General features: G+C 41.2%; 1 protein-coding gene across 3 annotated transcripts in view; it reads right to left on the bottom strand.

Moving 5' to 3' along the window:
• LOC132380184 (GRIP and coiled-coil domain-containing protein 2-like) overlaps positions 1-22,157 on the bottom strand; it is a 422,104-nt gene that overhangs the window by 317,266 nt on the left and 82,681 nt on the right. For all 3 annotated transcript variants that reach the window (XM_059948866.1, XM_059948868.1, XM_059948867.1), the window contains exon 3: positions 19,262-19,327. In XM_059948866.1, coding sequence (XP_059804849.1) covers positions 19,262-19,327 — 66 coding nt within the window. The remainder of the gene's footprint in view (positions 1-19,261; positions 19,328-22,157) is intronic.

Below are 22,157 nucleotides of genomic sequence, written 5' to 3'. Positions count from 1 at the left end.
CTGTATACACCGGCGAACATTAAATAGAGACAAGAAACAAATAATGGATAGATGAAGGAAGGGCAAAATGTGTGCAACTTGTCTGCTAGAAAAAGTGAACGATACAATAGGAGAAAAAAGTTTTTTCATTGATTGAAACACTGCTGGAAGTTAGGGAAATACAGTTGTTTCAAAAAAAAAATCACTTGGCTGACTAATAGCATTAATACCAATAAAGACCATATAAATACTCATGAAGCAAAACATGATTAAATCAGTACTAATAATTATTTACAAGGATAACCATACCATACATGCAAGCTACTCAGATTGCATTTTTTAAGCAAATAAATTGCATCAAGTTTCCATTTTAAATTTTTATTTTAGACAATAGACAATAGGTGCAGAAGTAGACCATTCGGCCCTTCGAGCCTGCACCACCATTCTGAGATCATGGCTGATCATCTACTATCAATACCCGGTTCCTCCTTGTCCCCATATCCCTTGATTCCCCTATCCATAAGATACCTATCTAGCTCCTTCTTGAAAGCATCCAGAGAATTGGCCTCAACTGCCTTCCGAGGCAGTGCATTCCAGACCCCCACAACTCTCTGGGAGAAGAAGTTTTAGGTTTTTAAGTTTTAAGTTATATACTTTAAATTTTAAGTATACAAGTCTCAAATGGGATGGAAATGGGGAGTAAGGGATTTCAGCAGAGCAATTCAGAAAAACACAAATTTGTAAAAAAGAAAACATGACAACATGAAAATACCACTCGCACCTATCCAAGCAGCACAAAGTTGTCAATATCTTCTAAATGATCATTCTATTATTAGGTTTCATTCAACCGCAAATATTTTCTATTTATGCCATTGTTAATTGATTTTTCAGGATGCCAGGCTGTATAAGCATAAATAATATTGCCTACATTTCAAAAAAATGTATTACTGTCAAAATTCATTTTGAATATTAAAAATATGAACATTCAAGTGAGAAATTAAAGCTTTAAACTGGAAATGCTACATAATGGTCCAAGGAAAAACAATTTAACATCATGCAAAAAGCCATACTGAAATCTGCAAACAAAAGAATTCTAAATGAACAATGTTAAAACCTATTTTTAAGTGAAAGCTCTAACAGATTTACTTTCCTTTATATAGCTCTGTGATATATAAATGACAACAAATCTGTCAAATGTCAATTAAAACAAATACTTTAATTTCTTTAAAGATCAGATAAACCAATGATATTAAATGTATTGATTATTTATGACACTAACCACATTTTCAATCACCAGAAATAATCATTTTAAAGATTATGCATTGGATGCTTTATTGTCCCTCATTTATGTGGATTCCACTGTTGATTTGAAATAAAGCAAGTGCCCAAAATTTTATTGAATTGAGTTTTAGCTGCCATAGTATGGAATCCTGAACTTTATATGAGAAACATTTTTTTTTAAATTTGTCTGTCAATAACTGAGAACAAGCAGAGGCACACAAGTTGGAAGTATATTATCTAAAAAAGCTTTAATCTTGTGAAGTGTGGGTATCTGTGGGCAGCAAAGTGAAATATAGAAATAAACATCAAACTGCAAAAGAATCTCAAACATGTAAATGTCATTTCACTGAAGTTGAAATGCAAACAGCAGTTAGAGTATACTGGTATCCAAAATGTCACATAAATGACAGTGGAATCATTATCAATTTGAGGTTCTTTAAGATATATGCATTTGTCTCTGGGATGACTTCTTCCCCAGGCTGATGCAATTATTCCCAATTTATTACAAATCCAAATATCAGATGTTCCTGATTTTAGATGCGCCAGCCTAGTTTATTTCCCATGGCTGGCGCATCTAAAACCTGAGAGTATAGATTCAGGCTAGATGGCCAAGTTTTAAGAGCAAGATGAGAAGGAATTTCTTTAGCCAGAAAGTGGTGAATCTGTGGCATTAATTGCACAAGACAACTGGGGAGGTCAAGTCATTGGGTATATTTAAAGTGGAGGTTAATAGTTTCTTGATTAGCAAGGACATTTAATGACAATGGGATTACAAGGTAAAATAAATCAGCCAGATCGAATGGTGGAGCAGACTTGTTTGCCCAGATAGCCTAATTCAGTTCCAATGTCTTATGGTCTAAAAAATTTATAAGGTTTCAAAGGTATATTTAATGTCAGAGAAGTATATACAATATATATCCTGAAATGATTTTTCTGCACAAACATCCATGAAAACAAAGGAGTGCCCCAGGGAATGAATGACACTTTAATGTTAGAATTCCAAAGACCCCCCGCCCCCAGGCTCTCCTCACTCTTGTGAGTAAGTGACAGCAAGCAACAATCCCCCCTCCCCCCACCGGCAAAAAAAATCATAGGCACCTGCCACTGAACACACAAGCGTGAGCAAAGCAACAGTAAAGACACAGACTTGCACTACTCCAAAGACTACATTGTTCACCCAACATCTGACATACCACAGGCTCCCTCTCTCCCTGATAAGGAAGAAAGAATGTCTCCATTTCACAGTGTGAGAGGAGACATAACAAACAACTCACTGGTTTACAATGTTAAAAGAGCTTTACATCATTTTTTTTTTCCAAGCTCTGTGCCCAAAGATCTCGGGTCTCTGGGCACACAGCCGTAGATCTTCCAGCTCCCCCGACAACACACAGATCTCCTGCCATGACACCGACCTTCGATCCACACATCTCCAGAGCCCTGAGATCATAAGCCTCCAAAGGCAAGTTAAACTCTTAGGTTGAACCCTTGGCATGCCGATAAATGGCTAGTTGTGAAACCCCAAGAGCGGGTCCCATTCCCACAAAGAACCGTAGTCCAAGTGAGGGTCTTCAAAAGGTGGATCGTAAACTTGCTAAATACACTACCACAGAAGGCTACAGTAGTCACATTACCAGTAATACCAAAGAAGAAAGGTAAATTTCTGAGTGAAAGGGCAGTGGGGGAGTAGGAAGAAAACAGGAACGTGGTGTATAGGTAAATGATTGAACTGTATACTGAGGGAATATGGCCTCCTCCTACACTTTGTTTCTACACTTCTGTTGTTATCAACAGAAAACAATATTCAAACCCAGAAGTCTGAACCACAATGCAAACATGAAGTAACTAGAAATTATAGTGACTCTCAGAAGAAACAAATCAGGACGAAAATCATCTCCCACAGTATCAATGAAAAATTTTAAATATTAGAACATTAAGAATGGCAGAGCAACAGAAAAAATTTTATGGTTGTACATTACTAATCTTCCATTTTATTACTGCTGGCTTCAGATTTGAAGTTAAAAGCCTATCACAAAGCTCCTATTCTTATAGAGACAATGGCCAGATTTTCCGGTACTAATTTCCTCTGTACATTCCCAGAGAAGATGAAAAGAATATACTAACATACTGTCAGACATTTTATTTATAAATTACAATCGAAGGAAAAACACTGAAATGGTATGAAAACCACCTAACTTGCAATTCCAATGATGCCAAATACAAACTTCAAGAAAACAGCAAAAATTTTCAACTGGAAATATAATGTTGCACCCAATTATAAAATATCAATTGAGCTTCTCAATGCTGAAAATACTTAACAAATTGAGCAACTTTAGTGGATGAAATTAATTAACTCTTCAAGTTGATGAACTTGCATTGGTACTGGGAAGATCTACTGATAGTGACCATTTAAAGTTAAAGGGGCACGTGTGAATGGGAAATTGGGAAATTCTGTGATCATGACAGAGGCCAAGAGTGTGAGTGAAACAGCAGTAATAATGCTGGCTGAAAGAGTGACAAAGGCTGCTGAGTAATGAAAGTGTACATCTAGAAGATGTACAAAATAGGAGATGAAGAATGAAATTTGAAGTACCAAAGAGGGGAAAAAAAAAGTAATGCTGGACGGAATACAAGTTCCAAGACCAAAATAGCTGTTGTTTATCTAATATTGGTACAGTACATGGAAGTTTTCATGACACAGTTCAGAAGATTATATACTGTCTCAGGCTGAGCTTCGTTAGAATGTTTTCAGAGGCCAATAACCAAGGTTAGATAGGGAATAGTAGAAAAATAAAATGACAGGCAACTGGAAATACCAGCCTCTTACTTCACAACCCCTCCTCCACTCACCTTCCCCATCACCTGGTCTCATTATCACCTGTCAGCTTATACTCCCTCCACCTCATTCTGGCTTCTGCCCCACTCCTCTTTTAGTCCTGATAACGGGTCTTGGCCTGAAATGTTGACTGTTTATTCCCCTCCACAGATGTTGTCTGACTTGCTGAGCTCCCCCAACTTTCTTGTGTGTTGAACTGGAAACACTGTTACCTTTGAATGGAAATATTCAGCAGAGTGGGTACCCAATATTAATTTGATTTCCGCAACAAATCAGTGATCACAATTTGAACACCAAATTCAGTATCATCATCTTAAGTTAGATTTGAGCTCCATGTGCCATATTGGAAGCAATACAAAATATTGCTGCTTCACCTGAAAGTGCTTGAATCCTTAGGTAATGGGATGGTAAAAGTCCAACTGTTTTATCTCCTGCAAATATATGGGTAGATGCTGAGAGAGATAGAATATTCATGGAACTGAAAGAGTAGAAGCATGATCTCTCCAGAATTCACAAAGGGGAGAGGGGAAATATTACTGCTTGTTGCATTACACAGATTGATTGACTGTATACCATGGGTAACCTTCAACAAGTTAAAAGGAATAAAGCTTTACATCTGTCTTATTTTATCTTTAATGTGTGACAATATCAAATTGAGTGGTACTCTAATCATTTTTTCTTCTTTCAATGTTGAATTTTTCTCTGTTCAAGTCAGTATTTCCTCGCTGCAATACCAACAGTCTGACTATTCCTTGCAATATACATTGAATAACAGGTCATCCAATTGGTGGCTTATCTAAATAAGGCATTTAAGGTCACAGAATTTGTGACAACTGAACCAAAGAGCAATCTTAGTACATGTGGATATCTGAGTGATATACATCCAATCACTGAGCACCTTAATACCATCTTTCTCTGCACAAGTTCATTTTTCCCTAGATCCTGAACAATCTAATACAATACTTTTCTTCAAACCTTCCATCCTTTTACAAAGACATTCTTGCCATAGAGGGAGTACAAAGAAGGTTCACCAGATTGATTCCTGGGATGGCAGGACTTTCATATGAAGAAAGACTGGATCGACTAGGCTTATACGCTGGAATTTAGAAGATCGAGGGGGGATCTTATTGAAACGTATAAAATTCTAAAGGGATTGGACAGGCTAGATGAAGGAAGATTGTTTCCGATGTTGGGGAAGACCAGAACAGGGGTCACAGTTTAAGGATAAAGGGGAAGCCTTTTAGGACCAAGATGAGGAAAAACTTCTTCACACAGAGAGTGGTGAATCTGTGAAATTCTCTGCCACAGGAAACAGTTGAGGACAGTTCATTGGCTATATTTAAGAGGAAGTTAGATATGGCCCTTGTGGTTAAAGGGAACAGGGGGTATGGAGAGAAAGCAGGTACAGGGTTCTGAGATGGATGATCAGCCACGATCATACTGAATGGTGGTGCAAACTCGAGGGCCTTGTACCTATTTTCCATGTTTCTATGCAAAGCAAGTCTTAAAACTAAAGAGCAGTGAATGCTAAATAATTTCTGCTATTTCTTAAAAATACAGGTGCTGTCCTCTGGTTCTTCTACCAAACTTTTGCCATAACCCATTTTCCCTTCTACTGCCATGATTTTTTTACAATTAAGAACTGGAATTTTGTCACAAATGGTTATAGTCTATTCCTCCATTTCTGCTGCAATTTCCCTCCAGTAGTTCTTATATCAACATTTGGCTCTATTTACCATTTCTGTATCTTGTTAATTTCAATTTTGAGCTCCCTTCTAATTACGAGATTTATATTTTGCTTTTGTTTCCTAAAGAACGCTAAGCATTTTCCAGATGGCTTAAATCATCCAATTAAATTCCAAAGCAACTCAAAATACTTATTTCATTCAGCTCCCTCATTATCTCCGTACCCTCATCCAGTTCCAAAAACCATTAGATCTCTAAATTCCTCCAGCTTTGGCCTTGTTGCCTACTCTTCTGATGATCTTTCCAATGGTACAGAAAACTGGTGGCTAGCCAGGTGCAAAAAGGTCATTTGAACTGGGAGGAAACACAAGGAGGAACAGGCTGGGGGTGGGGTTGTGGAGGGCAAAGAGGGTATCAGAAGGGTGAAGGCACAGAAAGGGAGAAGGAGGTACACACACAGTGGGGGAAAAAAAACAAGACTGCAATATTCTCATTAGTTCCCGTGCTTGTTTGGTTTCTCATCTGCTCGTCTCACTTTTCTCACTTTGTCCATCCTATTTTATTGATTCCTGCTTTAAATAGCAAGCACTGCAATTGCTACTAGAGATAAGAACAGGAGTTCCTGGATTTTAGACCTTTATCAGTGGTGTTGCTTCCACTCCTAATTAATTTAGGCTATCAATGCAATGAGGCTTAATGAAAGGGGGAGCCAACCAGCAGCAAAAGACATAAATGAAGAAAATTTCTGTCAGCTAACATTTTTGAAGATCAAGACTGAAACCTTGAACTACATACACAGCCTGCTATCAAGTTGTGATTATTGTCTTCTGTAAATGGAAATACAGGTTGAGTACTCCTTATCTGAAATGCTTGGGACCGGAAGTATTTTGGATTTTAGAATATATCATGAGATATATGACAGATGTGGAAATCCTGGGAACCTTCCAATCTCCCAGATGGCCACATCTGTATCAGATGCATCGAGGTGCAGCTCCTGAGAGACAGTGTAAGGGATCTGGAGCTTTGGCTTGATGACCTACAGCTTATTAGGGAAAGTGAGCAGGAGATAGATAAGAGCTACAGGGAGTTAGACACCCCGAGGCTGCAGGAGTTAGACACATGGGTGACTGTCAGAGAAGGGAAGGGAAGAGCTCAGATAGCAGAGTGCATCCCTGTGGCTAACTCCTCAGTAATCATTATCTTGTTTTGGATGCTGTTGGGGGGGAAGGGGGAACCTGACAGACGACTAAGGTAAGGGTCTCTGGCATTGAGCCTGGTTCTGTGGCACAAAAGGGAGAGAAGATGAAGAATGCGGCAGTTATAGAGGATTCTATAGTGCGGGGAATAGACAGGAGATTCTGTCAGCCTGATAGAGATACCCGCGTGGTGTGTTGCCTCTCAGGTGCCAGGGTACGGGATGTCTCGCATTGGGTGCAAAGTATTCTGAGGGAGAAGGTGAACAGCTAGAAGTATTGGTACACATTGGTACCAATGACAAAGATGGAAAAAGGGAGAAGGTCCCGAAGAGAGAATCCAGAGAGTTGGGTAAAAAGCTGAAAAGTAGGACCTCCAGGATAGTAATCTCAGGATTGCTGCCTGTGCCACGTGCTAACAAGCACAAGGATAACATGATCAAGAATATTAATGCGTGCCTGAGAGACTGGTGTAGGGGACAGGGTTTCAGGTACCTGGAGCATTGGGGCCTCTTCTGGGGGAGGCATGACCTGTACAAAAAAGACGGGCTACACTTGAACCCAAAGGGGTCGAATATCCTAGCACGCAGGTTTAATAAAGCTGTTAGGGAGGGTTTAAACTAAGTTGGCCAGGGGTTGGGAACCAGAGTGATAGGACCGAGGAAGGGGAAAACAGAAATAAATCAAAGATTACGTGCAATTGTTTCTACTGACAGGAGAAGGGACTAAGGAGTGTCCTGGCACCTTAAAACCAGACTGAAGCAAGACTTTCCAGGCACAGATCCATGGTCTCGCGAGACGAACGGATGCCATCAGGGAAGATTTACAACAGAAAGCAACAACTACTGGACTGAAAGTGTTATATTTGAACGAATGCAGCATAAGAAATAAAATGGGTGATCTTGAAATTCAGCTACAGATTAACAAGTATGATGTAGTGGCCATCTCTGAAACTTAGCTAAAGGCTGGCTGCCATTAGTAGCTGAACGTCCAAGGATATACAGTGTATCAGGAAGACAGGTTAGTAGGCAGAGGGGGTGGTGTGGCCCAGTGTATAAGAAATATTAAATCATTAGAAAGGGATGACATATGATTGGAAGGTGTAGAGTCTCTGTGTTAAGAGATGGCAAGGGTAAAAGGACCCTAATGGCAGTTGTATACAGCAGCTGAGATGTGGATTACAAATTACAGGAGATAGAAAAGGTGTGTCAGAAGGGCAATGTCATAATAATCGTTGGGGATTTTAACATGAAAGTGGATTGGGGAAAACCAGGCCAGTACTGGACCTCGAGAGACAGAATTTGTAGTACGTCTTAAGGAATGGCTTTTTAGAACAGCTTGTTGTTGAGCCCACGGGGGGGGGGGGGGGGGGGGATTGGCTGTGCCAGATTGGGTGTTCTGCAATGATCCAGAGGTGATAAAGAGAGCTTAAGGTTAAGGAACCCTTAGGGAACAACGATCACAATATGATTGAGTTCACTTTTAAATTTGAGGAGAAACTAAATTCCGATACAGATGGCCCCCGTTTATTGAACGTTCGCTTTACGACAGCTCGCTGTTGTGAAAGACCTATATTAGTAACTGATTTTACTAACCAAAGAGGATTTTTGCTTTTACGAAAAAAGATGCCCTCTTTATACACGTGTTTACCCCGAGAAAGACTATTATGACCGTGGAACCTGTGCGGGCAGTTGTGTGCGCAGGCGCGTACATGCTGATTTTTTTCCGCCAAATCGATTTTGGTTCGCTGTCTTTCCGATTTTGATAAGTGAAACTATACTGTACATACAATATTTCTACTTTATATAGCTGTGACTTTATCATATCATTCCTGCTTTTACTATATGTTCGAGTTATTTTAGATTTTATGTGCTATTTGGTTTGATTTGGTAGGTTATTTTTTTGGGTCTGGGAACGTTCAAAAATTTCTCCTATATAAATTAATGATAATTGCTTCTTCGCTTTATGACATTTTGGCTTACAAACAGTTTCACAGGAATGCTCTACCTTCAGATAGCGGGGAAAACCTGTATGTCAGTACAGGTGTCCCCCATTTTACAAACGCTCGCTTTAAGACACCTCGCTGTTACAAAAGACCTGCATTAGTTACTTGTTTTCGCTAACAGGTGTTTTCAGTGTTACGATAAAAGGCAGCACGCGAAAAAAGGCAGCGCGTGCGCCAAGCAGCCAAGCTCCTCCCCCGCAACTTCATTCAAGCCAGCTTTGCTTAAACATATCCCTGTGAGATCTGTGCTTTATGTCGATTTATTTTGTGCATCCATTAGCAAGATGAGTTCCAACGTATTGGAAAAGCCTAAAAGAGTGCGTAAGGACGTTAAACTTAGCGTAAAACTAGACATAATAAAGCATTTCAATCATGGTGAACAAAGTAAGGACATAGTGAGTTTGGCTAAGGGTTTGTGGAAGTTGACGAAGATGATATTGAAGAGGTTTTGGCATCCCATGACAAAGAACTGATAGATGAAGTGCTGATGAAGAGGAAAGTATAACAATTGAAACCGAACGCAGTAGCAAACGGCCCAAAAGTGAAGTCGTCTAGGAATTGAACGTGAAGCAATTGCGTGAGATTTTCACTACAATTGACAACGCTGCAATGATTGCAGAAAAGTATGACTTTAATTTTGAAAGGGTACGTAGGTTTAGGGCATATTTGCAGGATGGTTTGACTGCTTACAAAGAACTGTATGATAGAAAAATGCGTGAAGCTAAGCAGTCAAGCATACTGTTGTTTTTCAAGCCTTCCACATCAGCCACAGCAGACGATGAACCTCGACCTTCGACATCGAGGCAGGCAGACAAAGAAGAAGGTGGCCTGCTTGCCCTGATGGAAACAGACGACGTTGAGATGACACCCCAGTCTTCCACCATCCCAACCTCCAACGACTCAGAGCCTAACACACCATCATTAGTGTGCTCACTGTCTTCCCAATTCCAGTAAGTGAAACTACACTGTACATACATTATTTCTACTTTATATAGGCTGTGTATTTTTACGTGTTATTTGGTACGATTTGGCAGCTTCTTAGCTTAAAGGTTACTGGAAAGAGTGCTTCTGCCGACAGCGCTTGCGCTGTGTTTCTGCCAAGAGCGCTTGCGCCGAGTCTTTCTGCCGAGAGCGCTTGCATGAGATTTTCACTGTGGTGAACAGTGCTGCAATAATTACAGAAAAGTATTCCGACTTTATATAGGTTGTGTATTCATCACATCATTCCTGCATTTACTATATGTTACTATCATTTTAGGTTTTATGTGTTATTCGGCATGATTTGGTAGGTTATCTTTTGGGTCTGCAAATGCAAATTTTTCCCATATAAATAAATGGTAATTGCTTCTTCATTTTACGACATTCCGGTTTATGAACCATTTCAGAGAAACACTCTACCTTCGAATAGCGGGGGAAACCTGTATTCCAGTGGAATAAAGGAAATTACAATGGCATGAAGTTGACTGGAAAGGGACACCAGCTAGAAGAACAGCAGAGCAATGACTAGAGTTCCTCCAAAAAATGAGGGAAGTATAAGACAGATATATTCCAAATAAGAAATTTTTGAATGGAAGGAGGACACTACCGTGGCTGACAAGTGAAGTCAGAGCTTAAGTACAAGCAGAAGAGGGGGCATACAAAGAAGCCAAAGCTAGTGGGAAGGCAGAGGATTGGGAAGCTTTTAAAAATTTGCAGAAGAAAACTTGAGGAAAAGTTGAATTATGAAAGGAAGCTGCCGACTAATATTAAAGATACTAAAAAGCTTTTTGAAATATATAAAGGGTAAGAGAGCTGAGGGTAGATATAGAACCAATAGAAAATGACGTTGGAGATACTGTAATGAGACACACAGATGGCAGAGGAACTAAATGAGTATTTTGCATTGGTCTTCACAGTGGATGACATCTGCAGTATACCAGACATTCAAGCGTGTTAGGGAAGTGAAGTATATGCAGTGAAAATTACGACTGAGGAAGGTGCTCAGGAAGCTTAATAGTCTAAGCGTGATTAAATCTCCTGGACCTGGTGGAATGCACCCTGGGGTTCTGAAGGAAGCAGCTGGAGAGATTGCGGAGGCATTAACAATGACCTTTCAGGAATCAGATTCTGGCATTTTACCGGATAACTGGAAAATCCACTATTTAAGAGTGGGAGGCAGCAGAAAGGCAACTATAGACCTGCTAGCCTGACATCAGTGGTTGGGAAGTTGTTGGAATCGATTGTAGGGATGAGACTACAGAGGACCTGGAAGCACATGACAAGATAGGCCAAAGCCAGCATGGTTTCCTGAAAGGAAAATACCTTCCTGACTGACCTACTGCAATTTATTGAGGAAATTACAAGCAAGGTAGACACAGGAGATGCTGTAGATGTGGTGTACTTGGATGTTCAGAAGACCTTTGACAAGGTGCCGCACATTAGGCAGCTCAGCAAGATAAGGGCCTATGGAATTACAGGGAAGTTACCAGCATGGATGGAGCATTGGCTGATTGGCATAAAACAGAGAGTGGGAATAAAAGGATCCTATTCTGGCTGGCTGCTGATTACCAGTGGAGTTCCACAGGGGTGGGTGTTGGGACCGCTGCTTCTTATGATGCATGTCAATGATTTTGACTATGGGATTAATAGATTTGTGCCTAAATTTGCCGATGATACAAAGATAGGTGGAGGAGCAGGTAGTGTAGAGAGACTTAAGATAGTTTAGGGGAATGGGCAAAGAAGTGACAAATGAAATACAATGTTGGAAAGTGTTGGTTTATGCACTTTGATGAAAAAGATAAACGAGCAGACTATTATTTAGATGGGGAGAGAATTCAAAATGTAGAGATGCAAAGGGACTTGGGAGTCCTTGTGCAGGATACCCTAAAGGTTAACCTCCAGGTTGTATCAGTGGTGAAAAAGGTGATGCAATGTTGGCATTCATTTCTAGAGGTATAGAATATAAGAGCCGAGATGTGATGTTGAGGCTCTATAAGGCACTCGTGAGACCCCGCTTGGAGTATTGTGTGCAGTTTTGGGCTCATTTTAGAAAGGATATACTGACATTGGAGAGGGTTCAGAGAAGATTCATGAGAATGATTCCAGGAATTAAAAGGTTACCATATGAGGAACATTTGGTAACTCGGGCTGTATTCCCTGGAGTACAGGAGAATGAGGAGGGATCTCATAGAAACATTCTGAATGTTAAAAGGGCTGAACATTTTAGATATGGCAAAGTTATTTCCCATGGTAGGGGAGTCTAGGACAAGAGGGCACAACTTCAGGATTGACAAACTTCCATTTAGAGCAGAGATGTGGAGAAATTACTTTAGTCAGAGGGTGGTAAATCTATGTAATTTGTTGCCATGAGAGACTGTGTAGGACAAGTCATTGGATGTATTTAAAGCAGAGATAGATAGGTTCTTGATTAGCCAGGACTTCAAAGGGCATGGAGAGAAGGCAGGGGAGTGGGGATGACTGGAAGAATTAGATCAGTCCATGATTGAATGGCGGAGCAGACTCACTGGGCCAAATGGCCTACTTCTGCAACACACACAAAATGCTGGTGGAATGCAGCAGGCCAGGCAGCATCTATAGGAAGAAGCACTGTTGACTTTTCGGGCCGAGACCCTTCGTCAGGACTAACTGATAGGAAAGATAGCAAGAGATTTGAAAGTAGCGGGGGGGGGGGGGGAATACGAAATGATAGGAGAAGCCCAGAGGGGGTGTGGTGAAACTGAGAGCTGGAAAGGCAATCAGCAAACCATCATCACCATCCTCCAAGAGCAACAAGACTCAAAATCTACAATGGCCAGATCTGATGGATGTCACATCATCTGCAGGCCATCATTTCACCCTGAAACAGGCACTTTAAAGTGAGCTCTGCTACAAGAAGGGGTTCTGTAGATGCTGGAAATCTCAGCACAACACACAAAAAATTCTGTAAGAACTCAGATCAAGCAGTATCTATTGAGGGGAATAGGCAGTCGACTTCTCAGACTGAGACCCATGGTCAGGACTGGAAAGGAAGGGGTAAGAAGCCATAAGGTGGGAGAGGGAAAGGAGTGCAAGTTGGCAGTTGATAGGTGAAACCAAGTGAGGGGGAAGGTGGGTGGTTGGTTGGGAGGGGGGGGGGAGGATTGATGAAGTGAGAAGCTGGGAGGTGGTAGGTGGAAGAGCTGATAGGAGAGGAGAATACGCAATGGGAGAAATAGGAGGAACAGCATCAGAAGGAGGTGATGGGGAAGATAAGGGTGAAAGGGGAACAACAAATGCGAATGGAAAATGAAATTGGGGGGAGAAGTTACTATAAGTTAGAGAAGACAATGTTCATGTCATCAAGTTGGAGGCTACCCAGATGGAATTGGTGGTGTTGCTCCTCCAACCCAAGTATGGCCTCATCATGCCAGTACAGGACATGGATCAACATGTCAGAATTTGGCCTTGGAGCGATGGAGGATGAGAGGTGACCTGATAGAGGTATATAAGATGATGAGAGGCATGGATTGTGTGGATAGTCAGAGGCTTTTTCCCCAGGGCTGTAATGGTTGCCACAAGAAGACACAGGTTTAAGGTGCTGGGGAGTAGGTACAGGAGATGTCAGGGGTAAGTTTTTTTTAGTGGTGAGTGTGTGGAATGGGCTGCCGGCAATGGTGGTAGAGGAGGATACTAGAGGGTCTTTTAAGAGACTTCTGGATAGGTACATGGAGTTTAGCAAAATAGAGGGCTATAGGTAGGCCTAGTAATTTCTAAGGTAGGGACATGTTCAGCACAACTTCGTGGGCTGAAGGGCCTGTATTGTGCTGTAGATTTTCTATGTTTCCTCCAAAGGATTGCGAGGATTGATGAGAGGACCATTGAGACCTCTCTTCCACCCATCTGGGATACTTACCCGAAGCACTGCATACACAGAGCCCTCAGCATTGTCAAGGATCCCTCCCATTGCCCCATCATCGGTTGGCGCAACAACAGCATTAGGACAAAAACTGTTAGGATGGGAAACTGTTTCTTCCCCCCAACCCTGAGACTACGGAGCTCCCTGCCACCAGTCAAGTCTCATCACTTATGAAGCACCAGTAACGCTACACTGTTTATTTTTTGACATGTGTCATAAATGCACCTTATGCTAAATATCAATCTTCTGGAACATTTGTTAATTTATTATGGTAATATTACTTTATATGCTATATGTGAGTTACATGTACTATGTTGAGCACCTGCATCCAGAGGAATGTTGTTTCATTTGGTGGCATATTTACATGGTTCAATGACAATAAACAAACATAAACCAGGAATTTCCACCTTTTGTGGAGGACAGGGCAAAGGTGCTCAAAATGGTTCCCGAATCTATTCCAGGTCTCACTAATGTAAACAATGCTACACCAGGAACACTGGATACAGTAGATTACACCAACATTATCACAGGTGAGATGTCACTTCTGGAAGGACAGCTTGCAACCCAGAATGGTGGTGAAGGAGGAGATGTATGGGCAGGTGTAGCACTTGTCCTGCTTGCTATATAACCATATAACAATTACAGCATGGAAACAGGCCATCTTGGCCCTTGTAGTCGGTGCCGAACGCTTACTCTCACCTAGTTCCACCTACCTGCATTCAGCACATAACCCTCCATTCCTTTCCTGTCCATATACCTATCCAATTTTTTTTAAATGACAAAATCAAACCCGCCTCTACCACTTCTACTGGAAATTCGTTCCACACAGCTACCAATCTCTGAGTAAAGAAGTTCCCCCTCGTGTTACCCCTAAACTTTTTCCCCTAACTCTCAACTCATGTCCTTTTGTTTGAATCTCCCCTACTCTCAATGGAAAAAGCCGATCCACATTAACTATCTATCCCCCTCATAATTTTCAATACCTCTATCAAGTCTCCCCTCAACCTTCTAAGCTCCAAAGAATAAAGACCTAACTTGTTCAACCTTTCTCTGTAACTTAGGTGCTGAAACCCAGGTAACACTCTAGTAAATCTCCTCTGTACTCTCTCTATTTTGTTGACATCTTTCCTATAATTCAGTGACCAGAACTGTACACAATACTACAATTTTGGCAAGTTTGCCTTGTACAATTTTAACATTACATCACAACTCCTACACTCAATGCTCTGATTTATAAAGGCCAGCATACCAAAAGCTTTCTTCACCACCCTATCCACAAGATTCCACCCTCAGGGAACTATGCACCATAATTCCTAGATCGCTCTGTTCTACTGCATTCCTCAATGCCCTACCATTTACCATGTATGTCCTACTTTGATTATTCCTACCAAAATGTAGCACCTCACACTTATCAGCATTAAACTCCATTTGCCATCGCTCAGCCCACTCTTCTAACAGGCCTAAATCTCTCTGCAAGCTTTGAAAACCTACTTCATTATCCACAACGCCACCTATCTTAGTATCATCTGCATACTTACTATTCCAATTTACCAACCCATCATCCAGATCATTAATGTATATGACAAACAACGTTGGACCCAGTACAGATTCCTGAAGCACACCACTAGTCACCGGTCTCCAACCTGACAAACCATTATCCACCACTATTCTCTGGCATCCCCCATCCAGCCACTGTTGAATCCATTTTACTACTTCAATATTTATACCCAACAGTTGAACCTTCCTAACTAACCTTCCATGTGGAATCTTGTCAAAGGCCTTACTGAAGTCCATATAGACAACATCCACTGCTTCACCCTCGTCAACTTTCCTTGTAACCTCTTCAAAGAATTCAGTAAAATTTGTCAAACATGGCCTTCCATACACAAATCCATGTTGACTGCTCCTAATCAGACCCTGTCTATCCAGATAATTATACATACCCTCTAAGAATATTTTCCATTAATTTACCCACCGCTGATGTCAAACTTACAGGCCGATAATTGCTAGGTTTACTCTTAGAACCCTTTTAAAACAATGGAACTATAGGAGCAATACACCAATCCTCCAGCACCATCCCCATTTCTAATGACATTTGTAATATTTCTGTCAGAGCCCCTGCTATTTCTACACTAACTTCCCTCAAGGTCCTAGGGAATATCCTGTCAGGACCTGGAGAGTTATCCACTTTTATATTCTTTAGAAGCTCTAGTACTTCCTCTTCTTTAATCATCATAGTTTCCATAACTACCCTACTTGTTTCCCTTACCTTACACAATTCAATATTCTTCTCCTTAGTGAATACCAATGAAAATAAATTGTTCAAAATCTCCCCCACCTCTTTTGGCTCCACACATAGCTGTCCACTCTGATCCTCTAAGGGACCAATTTTATCCCTCACTATCCTTTTGCTATTAATATAACTGTAGAAACCCTTTGGATTTATTTTCACCTTACTTGCCAAGTCAATCTCATATCTTCTTTTAGCTTTTCTAATATCTTTTTAAGATTCTTTTTACATTCTTTATACTCCTCGAGCACCTCATTTACTCCATGCTGCCTATATTTATTGGAGATCTCTCTCTTTTTCCGAACAAAGTTTCCAATATCCCTTGAAAACCATGGCTTTCTGAAAGTTTTAACCTTTCCTTTCAACCTAACAAAAACAAAGATTCTGTACCCTCAAAATTTCACCTTTAAATGACCTCCATTTCTCTATTACATCCTTTCCATAAAACAAATCGTCCCAATTCACTCCTTCTAAATCCTTTCGTATCTCCTCAAAGTTAGCCTTTCTCCAATCAAAAATCTCAGCCCTGGGTCCAGTCACTATCCTTCTCCATAATTGTATTGAAACTAATGTTATTGTGATCACTGGACCTGAAGTGCTCCCCAACACATACCTCCGTCACCTGACCTATCTCATTCTCTAACAGGAGACCCAACACTGCCCCTTCTCTGGTTGGTATCTCTATGTATTACTGCAAAAAACTATTTTGCACACATTTTACAAACTCCAAATCATCCAGCCCTTTTACAGAATGGGCTTCCCAGTCTATGTGTGGAAAATTAAAATCTCCCACAATCACAACCTTGCGCTTACTACAAATATCTGCTACCTCCTTACAAATTTGTTCCTCCAATTCTCGCTCCCCATTAGGTGGTCTATATTACACTCCTATAAGTGTTACTACACCTTTCTCATTCCTCAATTCCACCCAAATAGTCTCCCTAGACGAGCCCTCTAATCTAGCTTGCCAAAACACCACTGTAATATTTTCTCGGCCAAGCAATGCAACACCTCCCCCTCTTGCCCGTCCGATTCTGTCACATCTGAAGCAACGAAATCTAGCAATATTTAGTTGCCAATCACACCCCTCCTGCAACCATGTTTCACTAATAGCTACAACATCATATTTCTAGGTATCAATCCATGCTCTTAGCTCATCCACCTTTTTACAACGCTCCTAGCATTAAAATTGATGCATTTAAGAAACTCTCCACTTCTTCCTCTCTGTTCATCCCTAACAGTGCAAACAACTTTATTATCTTTTTCTTCCTTCTCCCCTACATCTTCAGTCTGAGCGTTCCCCTTCCCTATCACCTGCCTATCCTCCCTCACACACTGTGTACAAGCTTTCTCTATTTGTGAACTAACCTCCTCACCCCTAGTCTCTTCAAATTGATTCCCACCCCCCAACCATTCTAGTTTAAAGTCTCCCCAGTAGCCTTAGCAAATCTCCTCGCCAGGATATTGGTCCCCCTAGGATTCAAGTGCAACCTGTCCTTTTTGTACAGGTCACACCTGCCCCAAAAGTGGTCCCAATGATCCAGAAACTTGAATCCCTACTCCCTGCTCCAATCCCTCAGCCATGCATTTATCCTCCACTTCATTCCATTCCTATTCTCACTGTCCCAAGGCTCAGGCAGTAATCCCGAGATTACTACATTTGCGGTCCTTCTTCTCAACTGCTTTCCTAACTCCCTATATTCTCTTTTCAGGACCTCTTCCCTTTCCCTACCTATGTCATTGGTACCTATATGTACCACAACCTCTGGCTCCTCATCCTCCCACTTCAGGATATCTTGGACATGATCAGAAACATCCTGGACCCTGGCAACAGGGAAGCAAACTACCATCCGGGTCTCCTGATTGCGTCCACAGAATCGCCTATCTGACCCCCTAACTATCAAGCCCCCTAACTATTGCCTACCTCTTCCTTTCCCTACCCTTCTGAGCCACAGGGCCGGACTCTGTGCCAGAGGCACGGCCACTGTTGCTTACCCTAGGTAGGCTGTCCCCCTCCAACAGGACTCAAACAGGAGTACTTATTGTCAAGGGGTACAGTCACTGGAGTGTTCTCTAGTACCTGACTCTTCCCCTTCCCCCTCCTAACCGTGACCCACCTGTCTGCCTCCCGTGGCCCTAGTGTGACCACCTGCCTGTAACTCCTTTCTATCAACTCATTCTCTCTGATCAGATGAGAGTCATAGAGCTGCAGCTCCAGTTCCCTAACACGGTCCCTTAGGAGCTGCAGCTCAGCGCACCTGGCGCAGATGAAGCTAGGAGGTCAGGGAGGCTAGGAGACTCCAGGACCTTCCACATCCAACACCAAGAACAACAAGCTGCCCTCACACTCATACTTCCCTGTTTCCTCAAATAACAGGAAGAACTGAAACCTAAACCTACCTTGCCTTGCCCGTTTCCGCCTAAGCCCGTTGAGCCCAAGCCCTTAAGCCTTCACTGTTTCCGGCTCACTCCGTTACCCGCAAACAACGCTGCCTGCTGTATTAGGCTGTGTCCTTTTTAAATCTTCCTCGCTTCACTCCCTGACATCACACGCCTGTGCAGTCCCTCCTCTCTTAACTCCGATGAGAAGAAAAAAATCAAAATTGCTTCCGCCGCACTCCCATTCTGATCCTCCGACTTCCTTCTCCAAATGAAACCCGATTCAGGATTTCTGCCCTTTTTAAATCTTCCCTGCTTCACTGCCCAACGTCCCATGCCTGCGCAGTCCCGCCTCTCTTAACTCCGATGAGAAGAAGAAAAAAATCAAAATGGCTCCCGCTGCACTCCTGTTCTGATCCTCTGATTTCCTTGCTATGGTGGGATCCCACTGATGGCAGAAATAACAAATAATGTGCTGGATGCAGAGGTACATGGTGTGGCAGGTAAGGCCAAGGGGAGTTTTTAATCTCGAATGTCTCATGGAACTGCCATTAATCAATCTCAAATTCAAGTCCTTTATCTATATTTGAAACATAATCATAATGAGATTTTGGAACTGAGTTAATGTGCAGGAATCCAAGCAGATCACTGCTGAGCATAGTGTCTGAAAGTTTATTTTCATAGCATTCCACTTGGTCACCTCCCATTACTTTGCATGACTGATCAAAGAAACATTACTTACCGATTCATCCAGGGCAAAACGAAGACAGCCATGCTCATATAACACAAAGAATCGGCGCTGCCATTTCTAAAGATTGAGGCAGAAGAACAGAGTTACAAACTGAGCATCACAACAAATCTATTCAACAGTTCTATTTGAATTATTCCATTAAAATTACTGGAAATATCAAAGCAATAATGCCTAGTGGTTCACTTAAATCTTGACCTTATTTTTCACCTGATTAGAATACAATTTCCTTTGTGCACATCACCAACCCCTCTTCTAACACAACAGATGCATGGACAGAAGAGAAAAATCTCACTCACGAGAAATAAAAGTTAATGAAAATGCAAGTGAGCTTTTAAAGGAATCACTGGATTTTTTATTAACAGCTATAAGAGTTATTCTCTTGACAAATGCACATCATGTAATGCAAAATCTGAAATAGTCCACAGACAAGATCTGTTAAGTCTACTGATGTGGCAGCATATTTACAAATCAAGTAGCTCCATGGATTGTAACTGTTTATACAATTCCTTATTTTGTACAGCTCCAATCTGCTAATTAAATTTGCAGATGACACTACATTGATTGGCTTTATCTCAAATAATAACAAGGCAGCCGACAGAGAAGAAGTCGTCACCCTGACTCAGTGGTGTCAAGAAAACAACCTCTCCCACAATGTTGCAAAAACAAAGGAGCTGGTTGTGGACTACATGAAGAACAGAGACAGGCACACCCCTATTGACATCAATGGATCTGGGGTTGATAGGATGAACAGCTTTAAGTTCTTTGGTATACACCACCAAGGACCTCACGTGGACTGTGCATACTAGCTGTGTAGTAAAAAAAAGCACAACAGTTCCTTTCACCTCAGATGGTTGAAGTTTGGCATGAGTCCCCAAATCTTAAGGAGTTTCTACAGGGGCACAATTGAGAGCATCCTGACTGGCTGTATCACTGCCTGGTATGGGAACTGTAGTTCCCTCAATCATAGAACTCTGCAGAGTGCTGCAGACAACCCAGCACATCTGCGGATGTGAACTTCCCACCATTCAGCAACAGGTGCATAAAAAAAAACTGAGCTGCTACCATCCAGGAAACAGTACCACAGCATTATAGCCAGGACCAACAGGCTCCAGGACAGCTTCTTCCACCAGGCCATTAGACTGAATAATTCTGCTGACACAATTGTATTTCTATGCTATATTGTCTGTTCTGTTGTACATACTATTTATTACAAATTACTATAAATTGCACAGATAGAAACAAAGATTTTTACTCCTCATGTATGTGAAGGATGTAAGAAATAAAGTCAATTCAATTCAATTTGAAGCCAGCTTCAATTTAAGATCTTCTCTCACTCCTACCTTGGGCAGTTACATAATAATGTCTAACGATCATCCAACACTATCCCTTAACATTTGATACCATCTTTTATTTTGCTAATGAAAATAAAGTGAATTTACCTTCATAACTTCAACTATAATCCCATATCTTTGTCCCGCCCACTAATTTCTTGCTCCTAAAGATTTTTTTCATGGTGATCACTCCACAAATGCTGCAGTGATAGACACACTGCAGTATTCAAGAGAGTCCATTTTATTTTTCAGTTAATGAGCAACAAAAGTAGAATCAAGACTACTCAACCTTGTTACTGCTTTGCATTCAATGTAGTTTTAATTAATATTTTAGTGTTCCTTTCCTAAAGGGCACGTCCTCTACAATCCAATATTTCTACCAATCTCCATCTTTTAGTACACTCCATATCTCAAAGATTCACAACACTACAATGAAAGATTCCTCTCACCCAAGTCCTGAATGGCCAACTGCTTATTTTGCTACTGTAATTCCTCTTTCTGGATAACCCAAGCCATTGAAAACATCGTTCCTGCATTTATGCTGTCAAGCCCAGAAAAAACTTTGTAAACTTCACCTCTCATTCATTGAAACTCAAGAGCATAGGATTAAATGGGAACAGAAAATTCTAGAAATTCAGCAATTCAAGCAGCACCTGTGGAAACCAAAGTAGAATTAACATTTCTGGTTTGAGACATTCTGTCAAAAATGGAAGAAAGAAAAATCAAATTTCAGTTGCATAGATGAGGAGGCAGAGGAAAGTGTAAAATTAGGTAAAACAAGTTAAATCTCTCTGGTAGGATGAGATCAAATAGGCTAAAATGGGAACTACAACTAGATTATGGTTCGTGTCTGTGTTAGTGTTGCTAACAGCAGGAAAGTGTCCAGTAGATCATGGAGTTATACAGGAGGAAGTACACCCTTTGGCCCAATTCATCCATGACAACCAATCAAGATTACCATCTACACTAATCCCATTTTCCTATATTTGTCCCATCTCCCTCTTAATCTCTTACCCATAAACCAAACCAGAGTAGCATATACACAAAGTGCAAACAAGGGTAGGTCAGAGTCTCGGAATCCTGCAGCAAATAACTCATCTCAACTCCCCGAAGTCTGTCCACCATCTACAAGTATCAATTAAAGTGTATGATGAATACTCTCCACTTGCCTAAACAAGTTCAGCTTCCACAGCAATCGAGAAGCTTGACACAATACAGACATAGCAGCCTGCTTGATGGGCACTCCATCCACAAGCATTCAATCACTCCAACACTGACGCAGAGTAGCAGTCTGTACCATCTACAGGATGTACACAGCAACATCTTAGACAGGACCGATGCTATTATGGATAGGTACATCTGCAACAGTTAAGTCGACAAGAAAAAGATCAATTATTTCCCCTCATTGGTCCCCTACCACCTGCTGCATACCCAATCTATTGGCAATATCTTACAGTATACAACTAGCTCAATCAATGGTGGTCTCCACTCAGAACATTCTGCACCTTTGCCACTTTCAGTAATTCCTCTTTAAGTGGTGTTGTACATGAAGCATA

The sequence above is a fragment of the Hypanus sabinus genome, chromosome 23, assembly GCF_030144855.1.
Source record: "Hypanus sabinus isolate sHypSab1 chromosome 23, sHypSab1.hap1, whole genome shotgun sequence".
In the NCBI taxonomy this organism is placed as follows: domain Eukaryota; kingdom Metazoa; phylum Chordata; class Chondrichthyes; order Myliobatiformes; family Dasyatidae; genus Hypanus; species Hypanus sabinus.
Note: the sequence above shows the minus strand (reverse complement) of the source record. Positions and strands in the feature narration are given on the sequence as shown.